General features: G+C 46.5%; 1 protein-coding gene across 2 annotated transcripts; it reads left to right on the top strand.

Moving 5' to 3' along the window:
- Positions 1-1,476: 1,476 nt before the first annotated feature.
- On the top strand, positions 1,477-24,894 carry SKA1 (spindle and kinetochore associated complex subunit 1). 2 transcript variants are annotated; one of them, XM_063960246.1, is made up of 7 exons: positions 1,477-1,648; positions 3,883-3,976; positions 5,133-5,257; positions 11,080-11,171; positions 11,392-11,526; positions 21,733-21,902; positions 24,500-24,894. In XM_063960246.1, the coding sequence occupies exons 2-7, from the start codon at positions 3,889-3,891 to the stop codon at positions 24,646-24,648; spliced, it is 759 nt and encodes a 252-aa protein (XP_063816316.1). In that variant the 5' UTR covers positions 1,477-1,648; positions 3,883-3,888; the 3' UTR covers positions 24,649-24,894. The 2 variants fall into 2 exon arrangements, with proteins under 2 accessions (XP_063816316.1, XP_063816308.1); XM_063960238.1 differs by lacking the exon at positions 1,477-1,648 and adding an exon at positions 1,655-1,978.
- The last annotated feature ends 410 nt before the right edge of the window (positions 24,895-25,304 follow it).

Here is a 25,304-nt window from a genome sequence, read left to right as displayed (position 1 = left end):
CCTATTCCACTGTGATCTTGTACTTTGCCAGCAGGCTTATAGCCATTGGTGCTGCTTCCTAATAGATATTATGTTAGTTAGAATAACGTATATTGCACTAACACATTTATCCTAGGTTATACAGAATACAAAATTGACATTACACAATGGTAATAAATTTTCATAGATACATCCCCACCGTGATTCTGCAGATTTGGTAGCCAGCTTATAGCATTTGCTACTCCTCATAAATATTATAAATCAGATAATCAGATTCAGTAATAACAAGTCCAATTCGTGGTCGCCAATATTGCTTTATGGAATCATATTTATGAATATTAATTTAAATATATCCATATATTAATAACCATATATGTTATATTAAATATTAATATTCATAAATATGATTCCATAAAGCAATATCACTTCACGAAAAGCTGACCGCAAAAAGTCCAGTTTTTCGGGAGTGATAATTTTCTCCTGCAGGCATAATGAATCCTGGAAAAAAACCGTGTGAGAATACAATGAGAATTTAAAACTAAAAATTCTCATTGCACAATTTTTTCATGATGAATATGCCCCCTAGAGAGAAAAGGAGAAGTCGAAGAACAGAACCTTTGGGGACAGCTACAGTTAAAGTGGGATGAAAGGGTCTATTCATCAAGCAGTGAAAACTGTAGAGACGTGAGCCAGTGGAGAAATTGCCCATGGCTGCGTATAAGTTTATAGAATGCACTTTATAAATGTTACCTCAACGCTGATTAATCGCCATGGGCAACTTCTCCACTCTTTTCACTGCTTCATGAATAGACCGCTAACATACCTCCCAACATGACCCTCTCCAGGAGGGACAGAATGCTCTGCTCCTGGACTTCCCTCTTAATGTATGATTGCCATCACCTGTGCTGAAACAACTTTCTTATCCATGAACCTGTTCAACACAGGTGATGGCAATCATATATTAAGAAAAAAGTCCAGAAGCAGAGCATTGTGTCCCTCCTGGAGAGGGTCATGTTGGGAGGTATGCGCTAAGTGTTACATACCCTCCAACATTTTACACATAAAAATCGGTACAATTCCTAAAAAGGGGCGTGGTCATGTGTAAAGGGGGCGTGGCTACGCCCATTTTCCTATACTTACAATGGAAGTCTGCAGAGCCAAAAATCGGTACAGACCATTAAAAAAGGTACCGTACCTATTAAAAAGGTACAGTTGGAGGGTATGGTGTTATAGAAAATCACACTTGCTACAGTTTGACAATTTTACAGAAAAACAGTATTGTGTATCACAGAAAATAGCTTCAAATTATTATCATCATTATATTACAGGGAGACACCTAAGAGGACTGAGATTTATTTTCTATCACGTCACAGGATGTTACATAATACTTCTCTTGGGACAAGTTACATTACAATCACTGCAAATAAACTGACAATCAAAAGATGGCCGCTTCATGATATACTCGCCAACCAAAAGCGGGCTGCTTCCTGATTTACTAGACAACCAACCATAAGATGGCCGCTCCGCTCACTTGACAGTGGGTTGTGTCTAGACGCTACCGTTGTGTCTATGTTGCCTTTTGAGAGTGTGACAGCCGCAATGGCCATGGCCACGCATTGGACACAGATTCAATACCCGACACTCAAACTAGACGGTGCGAGGCGCTGAGGTAAATTAGCAGTTGGGCGTTTCTATTATGTTACATCGTGCGCTCATCTCCAACGCGGCAGTTTGTCTATGTCCTCATCACACCGCACGGCTTGCGCTACTCCGTATAAAAAAAACGCTTGAATGGTCTCTGGAAATATGGCCGCCTGACCATAACTGTACGCATATCACCGGGGGCACGTGTGGAAAAGTGGTTTATGCTCTAGTGTTAGTGTCTGGTTGTGAGCTGCTACGTCTGCCCGGTGTCCACACGGCGAGTACATTTGAATCCCCTGGAGCTGAAGCGGCTGTCAGTCTGTTTCCTCGGATCGCTGGGCACTGCAGCAAGAGGGTAAATGTCGGGACAGTGGGGCTGCCTGTTATGCTGGGCGCTATGTATCTTCTTGACCCTATATATATATATATATATATATATATATATATACATATACACACACACACACACACACACTCTGCTGTATATGGAGTGTCAGGGAGGGAGAGAGACACTGGCGGCAATCCAATTAGCTGAGATGTCATCGCAGCTGCGAATCATCGTGGCAGGGGCCGCACTTTACAGCAGGCTGAATTCGCACAAAACTGCTCGCCACCCCATAGAGGTCCAAGCAATTTTGTGTGACTTGCGGCTGATTCAAGCCCGCAAAGGGTGTGCAAGATCGGGTGCCATTGCTGGTTATTAAATGCCATTGTAACGGCACTTTGCACCCTTCTCAGCTAATTGGATTGAATCTCCAGTGTCAGGGAGAGAGAAATAGAGGAGAGGGGGAGCGAACACTACCTGACTCCAGTCCAGCAGAGGTCTCTGCCTCCCTGCATTAGGCCCAGCCCCATAAATACCTGCAAATTGTGGCACTCGGAGCCAACTAGGTACCCACCCCCCCTTGCTGCATCTTCAGGCTCTGTGCAGCTGCGGCCTCGGGGGAATGGGGGTAAATATCAGCGGCGGCCTTAGTGGGGGGTGAAGGGGAGCTGCTGGCCTTGGGGGCAGCCAGTGAATAGGTGCTGGGGGAGCAGTGGGCCCTTGGGCCCCTTAGCAGCTGCACCCTCGGAAGTTACGCCACTGCAAGGACGGCTGTCAAGTCTTTGTCACACACCGTGAGAGGCGGAATGCTCACCCCCTCCAGCGACAGCGGCGTGATGTACTAGAGTATAATGCGCCACAGAGTAAGTATAGCGGGGCCGGGATGCAATTTTCAAGTACTTTTGTAAAATGTTCGTTTCGGCCCCATTCATTGAACAGGTAACGCAGGAGATTTCACTGACCTCTTCTGCTTACCTGTCATTCATGAAGTAGAATGTGGTCTCAAGGGGAAGCGGTTAACATACCGCCAGTCAAGATCCCGGCGATCACAATACAGACGCCGGAATCCCGACAGGCGGTGAAAGGCTGATGCCGGAATACCGGAGCCACCGTGCCCGCAGCGTAGCGAGCCTGCAAGGGGCTTTCTAGCGCTTGCCCCACTGCCGGCATACTGGTGGCTAGGATGTCGCTGTCTGTATACTGCCGGCTGGCCGCTGGTATATCATACTGTAGCCGGTCTCAATACATGAGTATGGGGACTTCCTTATTTCACAATTCATCAAACTCCGAAAATAAATCATTTTTGGAATTTGGTTGCGAGAGCGGAGGCTATCTTCAGATGTCGCCTGTTCTCGATACCCTGCTCCTTCCTATGGGAAGGAGTCCTGGGTTGCTCAGAGGGATCCATTCAGATCCCTGTGCTGGACATAGGGAGCTTCGCGCATATGTATCAACCCCAGTTCATTTATTATTTATTTACTAGCAGTTTCTTATATAGCGCAGCATATTCCGTTGCGCTTTACAATTAGAACAACAGTAATAGAACAAAACTGGGGGAAAAAACAGACAGACATAGAGGTAGGAAGGCCCTGCTCGCAAGCTTACACTCTATAGGTTCATGCATGCGCACTAGTCAGACTCGGCAGTGCTGCGTTTCACTGCGACGGGAGCAGCAGCATTGGACATAGTGGGGACAGCTGATTTTCCGATGAACTGTCCCTGCACCGGAACAATGTTGAATTATCCGGTGTTATCATTTCCTCCACTGCTACTTACAGCGAGTTGTATAAAAATGATCACTGCCGTGCCATGGTGCTTGTCGAATAGATCCAAGAGAATTAGAACTAATGTACTGTGTCTGGTCTAAATAAAATGAAAGGTAAGACCCAATGAGTAAATCTCTGACTTTGTTTCTCACCCATTATATTGTGTAGGCCACGATGGAGCCAGTAAACCTGGACGATCTGTGTTCTCATGTTAATTCCAAGATAAGTATAATCAAGAAAACTCTACACTTGCGACACATCGGTAAGTTTTCCCTGATTTAAGTAAAATACAAAACGTGGTCGTTGAAACATTTTTTTTTTTTAATATATATTTGTATCCTAATTGATCTCCACAAAGCTCCCGTGTTGCAATGTTTCCAGTGTTGCCTAAGATTATTGTAATAATAATTTGGGACCGTGGTTTAAATCTGCAATCGGTTGTGAAGGCACAAATGTATCAGAAACCGATTTGATTAATAATAACACTTTCACACAGAAAACCAAATTGCCAGGTCAAGCATTTGGACCCGGTAATTTGCCAGATCAACACCGGACCTTTTCTGTGTGAAAGTGTCAACCCGAGTTGAATATCCCGGGACTTCTGACCCTGGTTTTTACCAGGGTCAGAGTCCTGGGAATTGTGACCCAGTTTGACCCTTTCACACAGTAGAAGAACCCGGGTTGATCTGCAAATTACCGGGTCCAAATGCTTGGTTTTCTGTGTGAAAAGAGGTACAGGTTGGGACTGAAAAAAACCTGTGCCGTAAAAACCGGGACTATGACCACTTAGGGGTATATTCAATAACTGTCGGAAGCTGCCGTCTTGTCGGAAAGACGGCAGTTTCCGACAGTTTTAGGTCGGAAGGGGTTCCGACCTATTTATTACGGCCCCATTTACGGCCCCATTACGGCAGCTTCAGCCGCGATCAGCGTGCATTGTCGGAAGCGGGGCCAAACCCGACAGGTTTTAGCCCTGTTTCCGACAATCTCAATCCGACTTTAAAAAAAAAGTCGGATTGAGATGAGAGAGCTGGAGACGGGGGATCGTCGGGGACGTCCCGCTTGCTGGAGCCGGGTTGACGCTGCCGTGAGCCTCCGCTGCTGCAGCTCCTCCCCGGCGCTGCAGACCTCACCTCCTCCTGGCGGCCGGCGACAGCTCTCTTCTCCCGGCTCTGCTGACAGCAGGACAGGACACCGGGAGCGGCCAAATCCGACAGTCGGATTTGGCCTCCCTTTTGAATAGGGGTTGTCTGGTCCATTCCGACAACTACATGTAGGAATGGACCTGACTCTTATTGAATATACCCCTTTGTCTGAAAGTGGTGTTAGTCATACATTTAGTTTGAATTGCTCAGGAAGGTTGTGGTGTCACGTGCACCTTCTATATGAAAGCTGTTTGTGCTTTTATATATGGACAGGGCAAGATCCTTCCTTAAGAAGTGCACTCGGCAAAGTGGCCTGTGAGCTGCATGTGCTATGGGAACTCCTTAATAAAGTGGAAGCAGAGGTACAAAAGCAGGAATGCACCGCAACATCATTGAAGGTAAGGCAATGTCTCCTCTTAGTTGGCTGCCAAAGCAGTAAGACTGACCATGGCGGCAGCTTTGTTTTGCTGCAACCCATATGAAATATAATAAAAGGCAGTATGACTTTTCATTTATGTATTGGTAACAAAAATACCCGGGCTACCACTATATTTAGGACATATTTGAACAGAAGGCATAAAGTACCCTACATCTGTTATGCAAAAGGGAAGTTTCCTTTCATATTCCACTCTTACTCCACACATTCCTGTAGCGCCAAGTGCACACTCCTACCCACATTCCATATTGACTTTTACTGTGGGTTCATCGGGGGACCTAAGGAGTGCCCACAGGCTTGCTGTAGCAACACAGGGCCTTATTCAGGTTTGTTAGTAAACCAAAAAAGCATACTATTGGGCAAAACATGTTGCACTACAGGTGGGGCAGATGTAACATGTGCAGAGAGAGTTAGATTTGGGTGGGGTGTGTTCAAACCGAAACCTAAATTGCAGTGTAAGAATTCAGCCAGTATTTATCCTGCACAGAAACCATATAACCCACCCAAATCTAAATCTCTCTGCACATGTTACATCTGCCCTACCTACAGTGCAACGTGGTTTTGACCAGTTGCTTTATTGGTATGCCAACAAACCTGAATAATCCCCTTAGAGCGCAATTTTTGTGGTTCTTATTTCTTTTCTCAAAAAACGGAGGAGCATCTCATTCGTAAATGGCTAGGAGACCCCGTCGAAGGCCTTCTGCGCTTCCAGAGCAAGCGACCACGGCAAGATTTTCTGACCATTGGTGTCATAGGTGACATCAGTTGTGATTAGAAGAAAAGTAGTCGGAGATGGCTGTCCTAATTTTGTCTTGAAAATGGGTGTTTTCAATAAAATTGTAGTCTCCATTCGAGATTTTTGGAAAGCAGGGTACAGCCAAGAATCCTGTAAATCCTAGAGTATGTGCCAATGATCACTACATAATAAGTCCATGTCCTTTCAGAAGCTCACTTTAGGAACCTCTGGATCCTTCTCTGATTGCTGTAGCTGTTGATTAAGTCCTGGACGATATAATTTGCAGGAATGATTACACTGCCTGGATTACACTGGTTGTTTAATCAGATGGCCTCTCCTGAAAGTTAACGTCATGGCATCTATGTTGAACCACAGAGTAGACTGCTATTCCAGGACAATAGTTACAAAAACATTTCTTCAAACAAACTGCTATCAGGCATCAGTACTTATAACACTGTTGTCGTCTTGATAAAGATGCTGCACAGCGTTGCAACGCATAGAAATAGTGTAAATCTGAACCCACTGCGAATTGATACCCGGGGTACATCTTCTTGTGGATTGTATATAACATCATTATGGTATGGTTGTCTTGTCCTATTTTATGTATTTACCACTTCTAATAAATACTTTTGGATTTTAATATGGTCCTTTCTGGTTCCATATATATGTTACTAGCTGAATACCCGTGCTTCGCTACGGGATGAGGATAGTAACTTAGAATTATAGTTATTCGTTAATTGAAGTTGGTTGGAGATCTAGTATATAGGCATATCTTACTTCCCTGACCCACTTTGTGTAGTGTCCGGAGCCCTTTTTGGTCCCCCAAGGGACCCTACTCTTCCCACTATACAACTCTCAGTCTGTGGCTTCCTGCTGCCTCCATTCCCCTCCTCACATCATGTTAGTGCCTCTGTAAAATTATCGATTTATTTACAGTTTCTTATATAGCGCAACACATTATGCATCTCCTGATATACTCTGTGCTGCTGGGGGACCCTGCTACTTCCACTATATAACTCTGTGTGTGGGTTCGTGCTACCTCCATTCTGCTCCTGATATCATGTCTCTGTCCCTGTCACATGCAGCCCTGTCCTGCCTGACATATCATGCATCTCCTAATATACTCTGTACTGCTGGGGACCCTGCTCCTCCCACTATATGACTCTCGGCGTGTGTCTTCCTGCTACCTCCATTCCCCTCCTCACAACATGTCACTGCCACTGTCGCATGAAGCCCTGTCGTCACTGACATATCATGCTTGTCCAGATGTAGTCTGTGCTGCTGCCTCACCCCTAGGGGTGCTAGAGGTGTCTTACCCGCACAGTGTTTGTTCCCGATTGTAAGTCATATGTGTAGCAAGTTTGGTGTAAATTGGTCCATGCATTCCGGAGTTATGCGGTCTTCTGAAATATTCTGTGCTGCTGTCCAGCCCCTAGGGGTGTCTTACCCCCACAGTGTTTGTTCCCAGATTGTAAGTCATATGTGTACGAAGTTTGGGTTAAATTGCTCCAGCCATTCAAGAGTTATGCTGTCTACTGAAATACTCTGTGCTGCTGCCGCACCCCTAGTGGTGTCTTATCCCCACAGTGTTTGTTCCCAGATTGTAAGTCATATATGTACCAAGTTTGGTGTAAATTGCTGCTGTCGTTCCGGAGTTGTGCTGGAACATACATACATTTTTGGTGATTTCCGTGGATGGGCAGTTACATTTGTAAACCGGTTCTTAGCAAGCACCTGGGACCTAAGGAGAAGCTACCTGCCAAGTTTCAAGATTGTAGGCCTTGTGGTTTAAGAGATTTCGTGATGAGTCAACCTCCTTTTTTGCTATATATATATATGTATGTATGTATGTATGTGTGTGTGTGTATATATATATATATATATATATATATATATATATATATACCGTATATACTCGAGTATAAGCCGAGTTTTTCAGCACATTTTTTGTGCTGAAAAAGTTCCCCCTCGGCTTATACTCGAGTGATGCTCCGGAGCAGAGCGTAGAGATCTCAGGGAAGGAGGAGGAGGGAGGGGGACACGGGAGCCGCAGCAGCGCACTGTAATTGGTGCATCAATCAGTGACGCTGCTGCAGCCATCCGTCTCCCTCTCCCTGCTCGCTGAAGCACCGCCGCGCCGCCCGCCTCCTCAGCCGCTGCAGACTTTCCTGTATGACCTAAGGCCGGCCACCGATGCCCGCACCGCCTGCTGCTGCCCGCATTCCGCTGCCCCTTAATTCGTTTACACACAGCCCGTCAATGGTGAGTAGAGACAGGCGGCGGCAGTGGGGGGGGGGGGGGGGGGGTTGGGGGCTGTGCATATCTGGCACCATGAGGGTATATCTGGCACTGTGAGGGCATATCTGGCACTGTGGGGGAATGTGTAGCACTGTGGGGGCATATCTGGCACCGTGGGGAAAATCTGGCAGTATGAGGGCATATCTGGCACTGTGGGGGCACATGTAGCACTGTGGGGGTATATCTGACACCGTGGGGGAATATCTGGCAGTATGGCACTGTGGGGGCATATCTGGCACTGTGGGGGCATATCTGGCACTATGAGGGCATATCTGGCAATGTGGGGGCATATCTGGCAATGTGGGGGCATATCTGGCAATGTGGGGGCATATCTGGCAATGTGGGGGCATATCTGGCACTGAGGGCTGTGTACGGCTAGACTTGCATTTCCCACCCTAGGCTTATACTCGAGTCAATAAGTTTTCCCAGTTTTTTGGGGTGAAATTAGGTGCCTCGGCTTATATTCGGGTCGACTTATACTCGAGTATATACGGTATATATATATATATAACAGACATCAGTCCCTATTATCCAGCGAGCACCTAATAGAAGTCCAAAGAAACCATTATGTGCTTCGCATCTTTTTGTTACAAGTAAGCATACATGTAAGAATCTGCTCAAGTTTGCATCTATCACTACTTTGGGTGTTGACGTAAACGAAGGGGAGACTTATCCACCGACTGGTGGAGCCGTGTTCATTTTCAGTGTTACACTATTTTGTGATTTTCTTGTCTTTATGTGATTACCATCGGACATTACAGCATTTGACTCCATTGTGAGATCATTATTTTGAGGATCCATCAAAATTTGGGGACCTTTTGGAGCGCAAATGAGATTGTACCCTTTTTTTTTTTTTTTATTATTATTTTTTTACAAAAGCATTTCTAGCAGATGCTACTGTATGTTAGTTTTGGGGAATTTGTTGTCTTGCTTACCATTCCCTCTGGCAGCTGTACCGAGGGTTCTCAAAAAGATCACAATCTAAGGTTGGTGATACTTGCAACTTTGGTTTGGCCAAGAAGGCTGGGGTACACTAAGGTTCTAAAAATGGCAGGAGGCTCATTATTGCATCTTCCACCAAGATTGGGTTTGTTTAGCTAAGGACCATTCTTTCTTTAGGATTTTACCTTGATTGGCTTTAACAGCGTATCTATTGATGCAGTAATTTCGGAGTTAAACGTTCTGCATGTAAAGAAGCTTGTTTTGGATGAAACCTTTACACACAATATTCCCTCTCATAGGGCTGTTTTTGGAAGTCCCTATGGTTCCATTGTCCCCTAATGCAGGTTTTTTGTCTGTCCATGTAGGAGCATGGATGGCTAAACCAAATTGACTAAGGAGCTAATTAAGCCACCTGTGCTTAAGCATGGATACCCCGAAACTTCGGACTATTAGGATGCCTTGAGGTCCGAGTTTGGGAGCTATTTTCCTAATAGATGCTTGGGAAAAATGAATTTGTGTACTGCTTTAAATCCCATTTTTTTTGTAATCTTTTTGGGGACAGTAGAAGCCCACCTGTTTTGTCTTCCTTGACTTAACCACTTAACTTGCAAAATTGTTTTCCAAAAACAGCTCAAATTGTCAGTTCTTTTTCATGATTAAATTAGGTCAAGGACATATATTTAAAACTTTTTCAAATAAATTTTATTTAAAAGCAAATTAGAATAATGATAATGTTTGTAAAATATTGGGTTTTCGAACATTGCAATTTTGATTTTTCCAGCAGTTGCTCGTCTGAGCAGCCGCCAGGTACACACTGGGGGGGGCAGAGGCAGGGTTCATTTACATTCCCGGGGTGGCTGCTCCTCTGTGCAGCCGCCGGGTGGGGGGTCCTGTTGTCCTTACTGATCAGCAGCATCACAGACACGGGGGGAGGGTTCTTGGAAGCAGAGGGGCCAGGAGGTCCCTCTGTGATTGGCAACTGCTAGAAGAACATCTTCCGGCAGCCGGCCACTCTGTTGTTTCTGCCTGGTCGCATTGTTTGCCACCAGGTTAGATAACACACAGCCTGCTGTGGTTGCAAAGAGTGCGACCATAAAAGTGGTTAAAATGTCAGTTATTTCTCTCCCTCTTTAGCTCTGAATGTCTCTCATTTAGAGGGGCATCCAAATACCCATGATAGTGCCGCTACCGCGAAAAACTGGTGGCTTTTTTTTAATATATTTTTTTTTTCACCCCTATCCCGTGATAGTGCCGCTACCGCGAAAAACTGGTGGCTTTGTTTTTATATATTTTTTTTTCACCCCTATCCCGCGATAGTGCCGCTACCGCGAAAAACTGGTGTTTTTTTTGTTTTGTTTTTTCACCTCTTGTAAAAAATACCTGTTTTTTTTTGTGGCAAAAATACATGAGTCCAGCGAAAATCCGCGGACCTATGTATTTTCGCGGCACTTATTGCGAGTAAAAGGGGCACTTATTGCGGATTATGCTTCGCATGCTCTGCCTAATCCCCAATAAGTGACTGCATCGAGGGATAAGGGCTGGCTTATTGGGGCTATTTTTTTTTTATCCCCTGGTGATGCAATTACCCGCAGGTAATTGGATACCATCCTTAGTATGTATGAGTTAAATAAATAACTAACTCCCGTCTTGGGGATATAGAGGGGATGAACTAGAACCTCACTGAGATTTTTGTTTTTTAAACTGGCCAAGCTCCTATATGCAATTTCCAGTGTCCCCGGATTTACCATATCTCCAAAATTCCCTTTTCTGCAAGTATGTAAAACTCTTATGCTTTACTTGTGCTTTAGGAGCTGCAGCTCACTCTTGAGAAAGATTTCACCGATGCATCTCACCTCAATGACAATATTCCTCCGCATCTTCCCAAGAAAGGTCCCAGCAGGTATATTAAAGTGAGATTTCAGAGAACACATCTGTTGTTCCATATGTAACCTTGTAAACAAAAATCAGTATTCGATGTATGGTAATGTATGAGTAGTGGTGTCTCATCTGGTCTCTTCTCGTTACTCTGTCCCCTAGAAAGATCTTAAGATGTCGCTTATGATCTAAGATGTGTGTCTTTGCTCTCTGAATATTAATGCTTTGTATGATCTGCTTCCTAGTCATGTAGCCCCGGGTAAGGAGACTATGGTGGAAGAAAAGGTCATCGTTCCAGAGCCGACAAAGAAACCCGTCAAGGAAAAGCTCATTAAAGAAATGGAGCTGATTACGGTACAGGAGTTCGGCAGCGTGCCAGCGTAAGTGATCGTTGGGTGCACGTGAAGTATGGAATATTATAACCAATAATTCCAGGTGGTGAATTTTATCTTCTCCTTATTTACTGATGCAAATGACTTGTCTTATCCAAAAGAGTCTGAGGAGGTCTGAAGCAGTGTTACTTTGTCTCATTTCCGCAATGTAAAACGCGCTTTTAGGTGAGATTTTTCAAAGGGAAAAAAACTGGAAATTTAAATTTTAAATCTGCACACAAATGTGATGCTTATTCATGCTGCATGTTTCTGCCTGTGAAAGATTTAGAGGCAGAGTTTATACTTGACGAGAGAGTCCCTATTCTGAATAATGCAAATCTTGATTATCTGGGAATAAAAAGTTAATGTTGGGGGTATGGTAAAGAGTTTGACAATAACAATGTTGATAGGCAGAACGGATGGTGTAATGGTTAGCATTACTGCCTCCCAGCACTGAGGTCGTGGGCTCGCTGTGTGGAGTTTGTATATTCTCCCTGTGGTTGTGTGGGTTTCCTTCCACAATCCAAAATTATACTGGTAGGTTAATTGGCTCCTGGAAAAAAAGAAAAGAAAATTAACAAGAGGAAAGAACAGGGGGGAAAGAGAAAGGAACAGAGCAATTAGAAAAAACAACAATAACAGTCAAAAAACCCGCAATGGGGCCGCTGATCCATCTAAGGATCAGAAACCCAAGAGGCAAAACAGCCAGGAGCGGGTAAGGGGTGAGTGAGGGAGCCACCGCCAGAGGCATATTGAAAAATGGGGAAAAAAATAATGCAGTAATCATTACACATACTTAGTTTTAACTAATTGTAAACTGTGAACTGTAAACCCCGTTAACATGAAGAAATCTTCGAATGGTAGGATGGAAGAAATCTCATAGTCAGGAAACAGGAGCTGACAATCAACGGCCCAATATATAATGGGGGGGGGGGGGCATTGCCCCAGCGACAGCAAAATATTGGGTGAAGGCTCATCAGTGGTGAGAAATAGTATCACGCTGTAACCTAGAGAGATAGTTTAAGGAGAACAAGAACAAACAAAAGATCTCAGGTTATCAATCGGGTAGCATTTGAGTCATTGTCAGAGGGGGATTCATTGGAGCTTTTCCTCCCGGTCTTCCGCACCACCTGCCAGGGGATTCCTGTACTCGGGGGTTGGAGAGATGGCAACGCTGGAGTAGGGAAGTCCCAGTCGCGTAAGTCAAGTTTCGGTAGGCCAAGACCTTTACAGAACACAGGGAGATCTGAGTAGGAGTTGAGGATGTGGGTTTTCCCAGACGAGGAGACTTGGAGATTAAAGGGAAAGCCCCAGCGGTATTTCAATTGGCGTTTACGGAGCTAGTCTGTTAGGGGCTTGAGGGCTTTCCGTTGTTGGAGGGTGTGCCAGGACAAGTCTTGATAGATATGAATCATTGAACCGTTGAAATCAACTCCATCGAGTTGGCGTACCTTGCGCATGATGTCGTCCTTCTGAGAAAAATAATGCAGTCTGCAGATGACATCACGTGGTCTGTCTGCGGAGAGACCTCTTGGTTTCAGAGCACGATGGGCCCTATCGAAGGTGATAGTATCGTTGGGGTCGTTACCTAATATCTCGTTGAAGATTTTCGTAAGAGCGTCAATCAAGCCTGTTTGAGGGACGTCTTCCGGCAAACCTCGCACACGGATGTTGTTTCTCCTCCCTCTGTTATCCAAATCTGTTAACCTTGTTTGGAGAGAGCGAATCTCTGTCGACTGAGCTTCAATGACATTCGTCAATGACTTCAGGAATGTGTCGGAAGAGACCTGGTGGGTCCTCTAAGCTCGTCACCCGGTCAGAGATGTGGGAAATGTCTTGTCTCATGGTGGCCAGTTCACGTCTCATTGTATCTTGCAGATCCTGTTTAGTGGGTAGATTTTTCATATAGGCTAAGATATCTTGTAGATCCCTACCTCCTGGAGGGCAGGCATGTGGTACGTCTGCACTTGGAGGGGATGGGTGGGGGGCAGGCGGGGAGAGGGGGGAGTTTGAAGCAGAAGGGTTTTCTATTAAAGCGGGCGAGGTGGATTGTAAGAATGATCTCATAGCGGACTGTGACATGTTCCCCTGCGGAGTTGATATGCCGGTCTTTTGAGAAGATTTCTTGTTCCTGGGCATCACTCAATCTGCATCGAGAAGCTTAGATTCCTTAAGGTCAAGGTAACGAGGTGAAATAAGGTTGCATAACTCACATAAGAATGCCTTCAGCGGTGTAGCTCCCTGTGGGTTGGCATCAGCAGTTCATTACGGTATCAGTGGCAACTGCAGCCTAGCGTAGCACGCATCTATGGCACTAGACCGCTGGGGCGTCTCAGCGGGGTAGAAAGGCATTCAATCGGTTTCTCATATTTGAACATCTCAGGTGGATTTTCCTAAGGTAGCCACCAGGGGGAGTTTTCTATAGGAACTACAGCTCGGGGTCAGTGATAGGGTCTGTCTTGGCACCAGCTGGATATAGCGGTAAATTGAGCCCCCGGCTTCAGGAGAGGAGATAGGCCGCAACCTGCAGAGGGGTAGGAGACCCCCCGGCTCCGCGAGCCCGACTCCCGCGGCAGGGATAGTATCCTGGCACCCAAGGGGTGTATGTGGATGCGGGAAGGAGGGGAGTGAGCCTCAATAGAGGGGTTAATATGCCTATTGAGGCAGGAGTCACAGGCAGCACCGGGGGATCCCGTAGCAGCGCGCCAGAGGACAGGAGGAGCACCGGAGCCTGCAGGGGAGCGGGAGGCGAGCGGGCCGCTATAGAGGAGGCCGGGAAGTCCGGGCGGCAGATCGCACAGCGCCGTGGGACTCCGGCCGCCGGTAGGAAGGAGGCGGCAGACACGTAGGCGGCCTGGCGGCTCCGGAGGGCAGCAGACGTGGCGGCCGCAGACGGAGCTCCGTACGTGGAGCGAACTCACCCCCGCAGACAGGTCCGGCTCACCGCTCCCCAGGTAGGATACGAGGGGGCAGGGCAGCAGGGTCCGCCAGCAGCCGACGCACGGCAGGAGTTCACCTCTGGAAGGACGGTCCGGGCCTTCACCAAACTCCAGGTCCCGGCTTCCGTCTGGGGGAAAGGCCGCAATCCGACTCCGCGGGTCCCCCAAACACCAACAGCTAGGCAGGAGAGGCCACAGAGGGGTTTCTAGAGTACTTAGGGAGCAGATAAGGGGGGTGAAAAGCCAGTAAAAGTGCTATGCCTGCAGGAGCAGAGGAGATGCACAGCCACCTTCCATGACAGCCAGGCCACGCCCCCAGAAAAGAAAATTAACCCGTGTGTGTGTGTGTGTGTGTGTGTGTAGGACAGACTAGATGGGCCATGTGGTTCTTTTCTGCCATCAAATTCTGTTTCTATGATGTCGACTGTTAAAACTTCGGGAAGCGAAATGCTGATAATGTCGCCATTAGAGGTAGGATGCTGGGGGGACCAGGAAGAGATGGTCACATGACTGCCGGGACCCAGGAGACACTGCTGCAGCTTCTAGGAGAACATAAGTCACCACTGGGCCACCAGGACGAAATGTTGACATTCTAACATGTCAACATTTGATCAGTTTACATCGGTGGTTCCCAAACTTTTTTGAATCAAGGCACCCTAGAGTATCAGAATTTCTCATACGTCCTAGAGGATGCTGGGGACTCCAAAAGGACCATGGGGTATAGATGGGATCCGCAGGAGACATGGGCAACCTTTAAGACTTTTAATGGGTGTGAACTGGCTCCTCCCTCTATGCCCCTCCTCTAGGGCAAAAGTTTCTTATTACGAAATTTAGAAAAAAATATTAAATTTAAGTAAATTGTGTTTATATGTCATCCTTATGTTCAATTATGTGGTGAGGGACAGGATTTGCTTCTGTTTGTCCACATATGTTATGATTGGCAGCCACAAGCACTGGTTTTGCCTATTACATTAACAATAAAAAGTTTGAATTGTTCCTGGACAACCAACCTGAGGCACCCGTACAACTGTCCTGAGGCACCCCAAGGTGCCATGGCACACAGTTTGAGAATCACTGGTCTACATAATGAATGTCGACATTTCGTACCCAACCCTAATGTTGAACTGCCCCTTATCCTTTAACTCTTTGGTGTAATTTCCACATTTTGTATTATGACGTTGAACATACGCCTCTCGGCGAAGCATATTTTTCGTGTCCTTACAGAGCGCATGTAGCGGAACTGTGCACATGAGACAGTTATACGCCTTTCAGTCACATCTACACTTAGGACTGAGGAGGTCAGTGAAGGCTTGTCCATAAAACTGCGGTCCATGAGTAGATGTACGATCGCATAGTTATGCCTCTTTTCAGGCATATCTTTCTCTAACGTCCTAAGTGGATGCTGGGGACTCCGTCAGGACCATGGGGAATAGCGGCTCCGCAGGAGACAGGGCACAAAAATAAAGCTTTAGGATTAGGTGGTGTGTACTGGCTCCTCCCCCTATGACCCTCCTCCAAGCCTCAGTTAGGTTTTTGTGCCCGTCCGAGCAGGGTGCAATCTAGGTGGCTCTCCTAAAGAGCTGCTTAGAAAAAGTTTTTTAGGTTTTTTATTTTCAGTGAGTCCTGCTGGCAACAGGCTCACTGCATCGAGGGACTTAGGGGAGAGAATTTCAACTCACCTGCGTGCAGGATGGATTGGATTCTTAGGCTACTGGACACCATTAGCTCCAGAGGGAGTCGGAACACAGGTCTCACCCTGGGGTTCGTCCCGGAGCCGCGCCGCCGACCCCCCTTACAGATGCTGAAGATTGAAGGTCCGGAAACAGGCGGCAGAAGGCTCTTCAGTCTTCATGAAGGTAGCGCACAGCACTGCAGCTGTGCGCCGTTGTCACACACTTCACACCAAGCGGTCACGGAGGGTGCAGGGCGCTGCTGGGGGCGCCCTGGGCAGCAATATTTTAATACCTTATGGCAAAAGAATACATCACATATAGCCATTGAGGCTATATGTATGTATTTAACCCATGCCAGTTATCTAAAACTACGGGAGGAAATCCCGCCGAAATAGGGGGCGGGGCTTATTCTCCTCAGCACACAGCGCCATTTTCCTGCTCAGCTCCGCTGTGAGGAAGGCTCCCAGGACTCTCCCCTGCACTGCACTACAGAAACAGGGTAAAACAGAGAGGGGGGGCATTTTTTGGCGATATATTGGATATATTTAAGCTGCTATAAGGAACAACACTTATATAAGGTTGTTTCCATATATATTATAGCGCTTGGGTGTGTGCTGGCAAACTCTCCCTCTGTCTCCCCAAAGGGCTAGTGGGGTCCTGTCTTCGATAAGAGCATTCCCTGTGTGTCTGCTGTGTGTCGGTACGTGTGTGTCGACATGTATGAGGACGATGTTGGCGTGGAGGCAGAGCAATTGCCGATAATGGTGATGTCACCCCCCAGGGAGTCGACACCGGAATGGATGGCTTTGTTTATGGAATTACGTGATAATGTCAGCACATTACAAAAATCAGTTGACGACATGAGACGGCCGGCAAACCAGTTAGTACCTGCCCAGGCGTCTCAGACACCGTCACGGGCTGTAAAGCGCCCTTTACCTCAGTCGGTCGACACAGACCCAGACACAGACACTGAATCTAGTGTCGACGGTGATGAAACAAACGTATTTTCAAGTAGGGCCACACGTTATATGATCACGGCAATGAAGGAGGCTTTGCATATCTCTGATACTGCAAGTACCACAAAAAGGGGTATTATGTGGGGGGTGAAAAAACTACCTGTAGTTTTTCCTGAATCAGAGGAATTAAATGATGTATGTGATGAAGCGTGGGTTAACCCAGATAGAAAAATGCTAATTTCAAAAAAGTTATTAGCATTATACCCTTTCCCGCCAGAGGTTAGGGCGCGCTGGGAAACACCCCCTAGGGTGGATAAGGCGCTCACACGCTTATCAAAACAAGTGGCGTTACCGTCTCCTGATACGGCCGCCCTCAGGGATCCAGCGGATAGGAGACTGGAAACTACCCTAAAAAGTATATACACACATACTGGTGTTATACTGCGACCAGCCATCGCCTCAGCCTGGATGTGCAGTGCTGGGGTCGTCTGGTTGGATTCCCTGACTGAAAATATTGATACCCTGGATAGGGACAGTATTTTATTGACTATAGAGCAATTAAAGGATGCTTTCCTTTATATGCGAGATGCGCAGAGAGATATTTGCACTCTGGCATCGAGAGTAAATGCGATGTCCATATCTGCCAGAAGGAGTTTATGGACGCGACAGTGGTCAGGTGATGCGGATTCCAAACGACATATGGAAGTATTGCCGTATAAAGGGGAGGAATTATTTGGCGTCGGTCTATCGGATCTGGTGGCCACGGCAACTGCCGGAAAATCCACTTTTTTACCTCAGACTCCCTCCCAACAGAAAAAGACACCGTCTTTTCAGCCGCAGTCCTTTCGGTCCTATAAGAACAAGCGGACAAAAGGACAGTCATATCTGCCTCGGGGCAGAGGAAGGGGTAAGAGAGGGCAGCAAGCAGCCCCTGCCCAGGAACAGAAGCCCTCCCAGGGTTCTGCAAAGCCCTCAGCATGACGCTGGGGCCTTACAAGCGGACTCAGGAGCGGTGGGGGGTCGACTCAAGAATTTCAGCGCACAGTGGGCTTGCTCACAGGTGGACCCCTGGATTCTGCAGGTAATATCTCAGGGTTACAGGTTGGAATTCGAGAAGTCTCCCCCTCGCCGGTTCCTAAAGTCTGCTTTGCCAACGTCTCCCTCAGACAGGGCGACGGTATTGGAAGCCATTCACAAGCTGTTTTCTCAGCAGGTGATAGTCAAGGTACCCCTCCTACAACAGGGAAAGGGGTATTACTCCACGCTATTTGTGGTACCGAAGCCGGACGGCTCGGTAAGACCTATTCTAAATCTGAAATCTTTGAACCTGTACATACAAAAATTCAAGTTCAAGATGGAGTCACTCAGAGCAGTGATAGCGAATCTGGAAGAAGGGGACTTTATGGTGTCCCTGGACATAAAGGATGCTTACCTGCATGTCCCAATTTGCCCTTCACATCAAGGGTACCTCAGGTTCGTGGTGCAAAACTGTCATTATCAGTTTCAGACGCTGCCGTTTGGATTGTCCACGGCACCTCGGGTCTTTACCAAGGTAATGGCCGAAATGATGATCCTTCTGCGAAGAAGAGGCGTATTAATTATCCCTTACTTGGACGATCTCCTGATAAGGGCAAGGTCCAGAGAACAGCTGGAGGACGGAGTAGCACTAACCCAACTAGTGCTGCAACAACACGGGTGGATTCTGAATTTTCCAAAATCTCAGTTGACCCCGACGACACGTCTGCTGTTCCTGTGAATGATTCTGGACACGGTTCAGAAAAAGGTGTTTCTTCCGGAGGAGAAAGCCAGGGAGTTATCCGAACTTGTCAGGAACCTCCTAAAACCAGGGACAGTGTCTGTGCATCAATGCACAAGAGTCCTGGGAAAGATGGTGGCTTCTTACGAAGCGATTCCATTCGGCAGATTCCACGCACGAACTTTTCAGTGGGATCTGCTGGACAAATGGTCCGGATCGCATCTGCAGATGCATCAGCGGATAACCTTATCGCCACGGACAAGGGTGTCTCTTCTGTGGTGGTTGCAGAGTGCTCATCTGTTAGAGGGCCGCAGATTCGGCATACAGGACTGGGTCCTGGTGACCACGGATGCCAGTCTGAGAGGCTGGGGAGCGGTCACACAGGGAAGAAACTTCCAGGGAGTATGGTCAAGCCTGGAGATCTCTTCACATAAATATACTGGAGCTAAGAGCGATTTACAATGCTCTAAGTCTGGCAAAACCCCTGCTTCAGGGTCAGCCGGTGTTGATCCAGTCGGACAACATCACGGCAGTCGCCCACGTAAACAGACAGGGCGGCACAAGAAGCAGGACAGCAATGGCAGAAGCTGCAAGGATTCTTCGCTGGGCGGAAGATCATGTGATAGCACTGTCAGCAGTATTCATTCCGGGAGTGGACAACTGGGAAGCAGACTTCCTCAGCAGACACGATCTACACCCGGGAGAGTGGGGACTTCATCCAGAAGTCTTCCACATGATTGTGAACCGTTGGGAAAAACCAATGGTGGATATGATGGCGTCCCGCCTCGACAAAAAACTGGACAGGTATTGCGCCAGGTCAAGAGACCCTCAGGCAATAGCTGTGGATGCTCTGGTAACACAGTGGGTGTTCCAGTCAGTGTATGTGTTCCCTCCTCTGCCTCTCATACCAAAAGTACTGAGAATTATACGGCAAAAGGGAGTAAGAACGATACTAGTGGCTCCGGATTGGCCAAGAAGAACTTGGTACCCGGAACTTCAAGAGATGCTCACGGAGGATCCGTGGCCTCTACCTCTAAGACGGGACCTGCTTCAGCAGGGACCGTGTCTATTCCAAGACTTACCGCGGCTGCGTTTGACGGCATGGCGGTTGAACGCCGAATTCTAAGGGAAAAAGGCATTCCGGAAGAGGTCATTCCTACACTGGTAAAAGCCAGGAAGGAGGTGACTACACAACATTATCACCGCATTTGGAGAAAATATGTTGCGTGGTGTGAGGCCAGGAAGGCCCCCACGGAGGAATTTCAACTGGGTCGATTCCTACATTTCCTGCAAACAGGATTGTCTATGGGCCTCAAATTGGGGTCCATTAAGGTTCAAATTTCGGCCCTGTCGATTTTCTTCCAGAAAGAATTGGCTTCAGTTCCTGAAGTCCAGACTTTTGTAAAAGGAGTACTACATATACAGCCCCCGGTTGTGCCCCCAGTGGCACCGTGGGATCTTAATGTAGTCTTGGATTTTCTCAAATCCCATTGGTTTGAGCCGCTCAAATCGGTGGAGTTGAAGTATCTTACATGGAAAGTAACCATGCTACTGGCCCTGGCTTCAGCCAGGAGAGTATCAGAATTGGCGGCTTTATCATATAAGAGCCCATATCTGATTTTCCATACGGACAGGGCAGAACTGCGGACGCGTCCTCATTTTCTGCCTAAGGTGGTGTCAGCGTTTCACCTGAACCAGCCTATAGTGGTGCCTGCAGCTACTAACGATTTGGAGGATTCCAAGTTGTTGGACGTGGTCCGGGCATTGAAAATATATATTTCAAGAACGGCGGGAGTCAGAAAGTCTGACTCACTGTTTATATTGTATGCACCCAACAAGATGGGTGCTCCTGCTTCTAAGCAGACGATTGCTCGTTGGATTTGTAGCACAATTCAACTTGCACATTCTGTGGCAGGCTTGCCACAACCTAAATCTGTCAAGGCCCATTCCACAAGGAAAGTGGGCTCATCCTGGGCGGCTGCCCGGGGGGTCTCGGCATTACAACTCTGCCGAGCTGCTACTTGGTCAGGGGCAAACACGTTTGCAAAATTCTACAAATTTGATACCCTGGCTGAGGAGGACCTTGAGTTCTCTCATTCGGTGCTGCAGAGTCATCCGCACTCTCCCGCCCGTTTGGGAGCTTTGGTATAATCCCCATGGTCCTGACGGAGTCCCCAGCATCCACTTAGGACGTTAGAGAAAATAAGAATTTACTTACCGATAATTCTATTTCTCGTAGTCCGTAGTGGATGCTGGGCGCCCATCCCAAGTGCGGATTGTCTGCAATACTTGTACATAGTTATTGTTACAAACAAATTCGGGTTGTTATTGTTGTGAGCCGTCTGTTTAGAGGCTCCTACGTTTGTCATACTGTTAACTGGGTTCAGATCACAAGTTATACGGTGTGATTGGTGTGGCTGGTATGAGTCTTACCCGGGATTCAATATCCTTCCTTATTGTGTACGCTCGTCCGGGCACAGTATCCTAACTGAGGCTTGGAGGAGGGTCATAGGGGGAGGAGCCAGTACACACCACCTAATCCTAAAGCTTTATTTTTGTGCCCTGTCTCCTGCGGAGCCGCTATTCCCCATGGTCCTGACGGAGTCCCCAGCATCCACTACGGACTACGAGAAATAGAATTATCGGTAAGTAAATTCTTATTTTTGCAACTAGTTGAGGCTGGTGAGTAGCAACCAAGAGTACAGACGGGGTGGTCAAGATGCCTCCAATGCTGCACAGGAACGAGTCCTTATGTGCTCGCGGTTTGGGTGTAGCATTTGCCCAATTTCTTTGTTATTCTGAACCAGCCCTATGTGTATCCATATCAGCGCTGTGGTGGAATTTCATAGGATAACAAAATAACTAACCATTTCTTAACGTTCATCACGTAGGTATATGAAAAACCGCCTGACTTACGAGCAGATCAACAGCCTTATTGAAGAGATAAACAAGGCTGTAGTGGGAAAGTACAAAATTTTGCGCCAAACGTCAAAAACTCTGAACAACACGTCCAAAAAGCAAGTGGTTCGCTTTAAGGAGGAGGAGACTAAAGACACAAAAGGTACATACAGAGCCACAGACATGCCCTTTCTCTGCATTACCGGGTAAAGTAGAACATTCACTAATCATCTGTACTTATGTGAACGGTTTTAATATCCATTAAATGTCCTTGCTCAGGGGGATGGGAGGGGAACCCAGCCATCACTTATTATGCCTCTGAACTTCCTACACATAAGAAGTCATTAGATTAATGATCACCTCTGGATGCTGCCGGGAAGCGAAACGGATTCTAGTTCTCCATTAATTTATGTGGATTCCACATAAATAGTGACTGTACCATACTTGCCTACCTGACCCTCTCCATGAGGGAGAAAATGCTCTGTTCCTGGACTTTCCTGGTAATGTATGATTGCCATCACCTGTGGTGAGCTAGTTAATGGATAAGAAAGGTGTTTCACCACAGGTGATGGCAATCATACATTACAGGTTGAGTATCCCATATCCAAATATTCCGAAATACGGAATATTCCGAAATACGGAATCTTTTGAGTGAGAGTGAGATAGTGAAACCTTTGTTTTCTGATGGCTCAATGTACACAAACTTTGTTTAATACACAAAGTTATTAAAAATATTGTATTAAATGACCTTCAGGCTGTGCGTATAAGGGCCCTCATTCCGAGTTGATCGGTCGCAAGGCGAATTTAGCAGAGTTACACACGCTAAGCCGCCGCCTACTGGGAGTGAATCTTAGCTTCTTAAAATTGCGACCGATGTATTCGCAATATTGCGATTACTAACTACTTAGCAGTTTCAGAGTAGCTTCAGACTTACTCTGCCTGTGCGATCATTTCAGTGCTTGTCGTTCCTGGTTGACGTCACAAACACACCCAGCGTTCGCCCAGGCACTCCCACCGTTTCCCCGGCCACTCCTGCGTTTTTTCCGGAAACGGTAGCGTTTTCAGCCACACGCCCCTGAAACGCCGTGTTTCCGCCCAGTAACACCCATTTCCTGTCAATCACATTACGATCGCCGGAGCGAAGAAAAAGCCGTGAGTAAAATTACTTTCTTCATAGTAAAGTTACTTGGCGCAGTCGCAGTGCGAACATTGCGCATGCGTACTAAGCGGATTTTCACTGCGATGCGATGAAAAATACCGAGCGAACAACTCGGAATGAGGGCCAAGGTGTATATGAAACATAACTGAATTGTGTGAATATACACACACTTTGTTCAGCGCACAAAGTTATTAAAATATTGGCTAAAATGACCTTCAGGCTGTGTGTATAAGGTGTATATGTAACATAAATACATTCTGTGCTTAGATTTAGGTCCCATCACCATGATATCTCATTATGGTATGCAATTATTCCAAAATACGGAAAAATCCGATATCCAAAATACTTCTGGTCCCAAGCATTTTGGATAAGGGATACTCAACCTGTACCAGGAAAGTCCAGGAACAGAGCATTTTCTCCCTCATGGAGAGGGTCAGGTAGGCAAGTATGGACTATACCCAAAGCCGACGAGGCGCTACTGTTCTGATCAAAAATGGCTCACATTAGGTATGAGTTATTAAAAACAAAGGGACATATTTAATGGGGTCTGAGTTTTCCGGAAGAGCAGGATGCTGGCCGATCTCGGACATTTTTTTAAGGGGCAATGATTTACAGTGGTTCCCAATCTCGGTCCCCAAGTACCCCCCAACAGTTCATGTTTTCCAGTCCTCCTCACAGGATTGCAAGTGAAATAATTTGCTCCACCTGTGTGTCAGTGAATAATGAATACACCTGTTCAACTGCTAGGTGACCTGGAAAACATGAACTGTTGGGGGTACTTGAGGACCGCATTTGGAAACCACTGATTTACAAGACAAAAACAAGCCTTTAAAAGGATTGCCCCTTTAAAAAAATATCCAAGATCGTCCGGCACAGTGCGGGATACACTTCCGGCAAACTCAGACCCTATTACATATGCCCCAAATACTTCATTTTTGATTGTAGCCCATCTTGCCTGCTCCATATAGCATTGATAGTATTTCTCCTTGTTGTGTCCACTCATCCCATAACCCGTCAAGATTTCATGCCCTTATTTTCTGTTATTTTAGTTGAACACTGTAATTCTATATTTGTGAAGTTGTAAAGCTCATTTTGCATTAGATTGTTTTTCTGTAACATGTTGTGTAATCCATTTCTTTTCTACAATGCTGCGGAACCCTTGTGGCACCTTTATAAAATAAAGATCATATAGTTTGCGGTGCTAGGATGTGTGATTGCAGAGCTTACACTCCACCCTGTCCGTTTTAGATTCCTCCCATAATAAGTTGGTTGGTCTAGTATCATGGGATATGTGATGTCGACATAGACGAAGCAGATCCTGAAAAGACTTAAGATAAAACCGAACGTACAACAACGTGCGGCAGACACAACCGTTTCGGTTGTACAATTAGCCAAATACAATTTGACATTAAAGCAAAGCAGTACTAGCGCTGTCTATAGAAGTAAAGCTAGGTGCAATGTTTAGTAAAGCCTGTAGGTGTCGCACCTCAGTGGTGCAGACACAATGCAATACTGCAACCTGAATGTCACTGACTGATATAAACATGTAATATGTTGCATTATTCACCTTTTATTCCTTTTTTTTTTCCCCCACCTCTCAGGTCAGTTTTTCATCGTAGAGCAAGATATAAAAGAATTTACTCAAGTAAAAGTTGATAAAAGATTCCATGGTATACTGAGCATCCTGCGGCATTGTCACCGACTGCGTGAGCTGCGTGGGAAGGGAATAGTGCGTTACGTTATATGTTAGTGAATCTGCTGTTTGTGTTGTCACTCATGCTAACATCTGATATTGCCCAGCGGAAAGGATGAGACGGTATAGAAGACCTGGTGCTACCACTGTATGCACCAGTATTTACTAGTAGTCTGACTAGAACCGGGTGATCTCTGATAATGGATGGATTAGCTGTCATTCTAGGTGTTAATATTTGTATGTATGCTACAGACCTTTTAAGGGATATCTGTCTAAAGTAAACTTGTAATTAATGCATTACAATTATATCTGCATTTCATTCTTCTTGTATTACCTTCTATTCAGGTCGTTTCCTTATCTTGTGCCCTCCACCCACCTCTGTGTATTGTCCTTAAACATCCAGTTCTTCCCTATGTGCCCCAGGGCCCAGTGCAATGGTTGGGCATACCAGTTCGGAGGGTGTAATACAGGACTAAAACTGCTCAAAGGCCTGCTGGCATGTGTAGTTCCACAGTATCTGCAAGCCGGCATGTTGAATATCTGTGATGTAGTAGATATTGAGCGTTGGAGCTGTATATGTTTATGTGGGTGCTGTGCAGTGAGGTCAGTATGAAACGTTGACACTTATCGGTACACTTGTGTATTGCTGCAGAGTGTAGGGAGACCACACTGTGTGCACGTCTCCGCTATACTGCGTGCCTGGCCTGCGCTCT

Source organism: Pseudophryne corroboree, chromosome 1 (assembly GCF_028390025.1).
Source record: "Pseudophryne corroboree isolate aPseCor3 chromosome 1, aPseCor3.hap2, whole genome shotgun sequence".
In the NCBI taxonomy this organism is placed as follows: Eukaryota; Metazoa; Chordata; class Amphibia; order Anura; family Myobatrachidae; genus Pseudophryne; species Pseudophryne corroboree.
The sequence above is the reverse complement of the archived record's forward strand: the minus strand, read 5'-3'. Positions and strand labels throughout refer to the sequence as shown.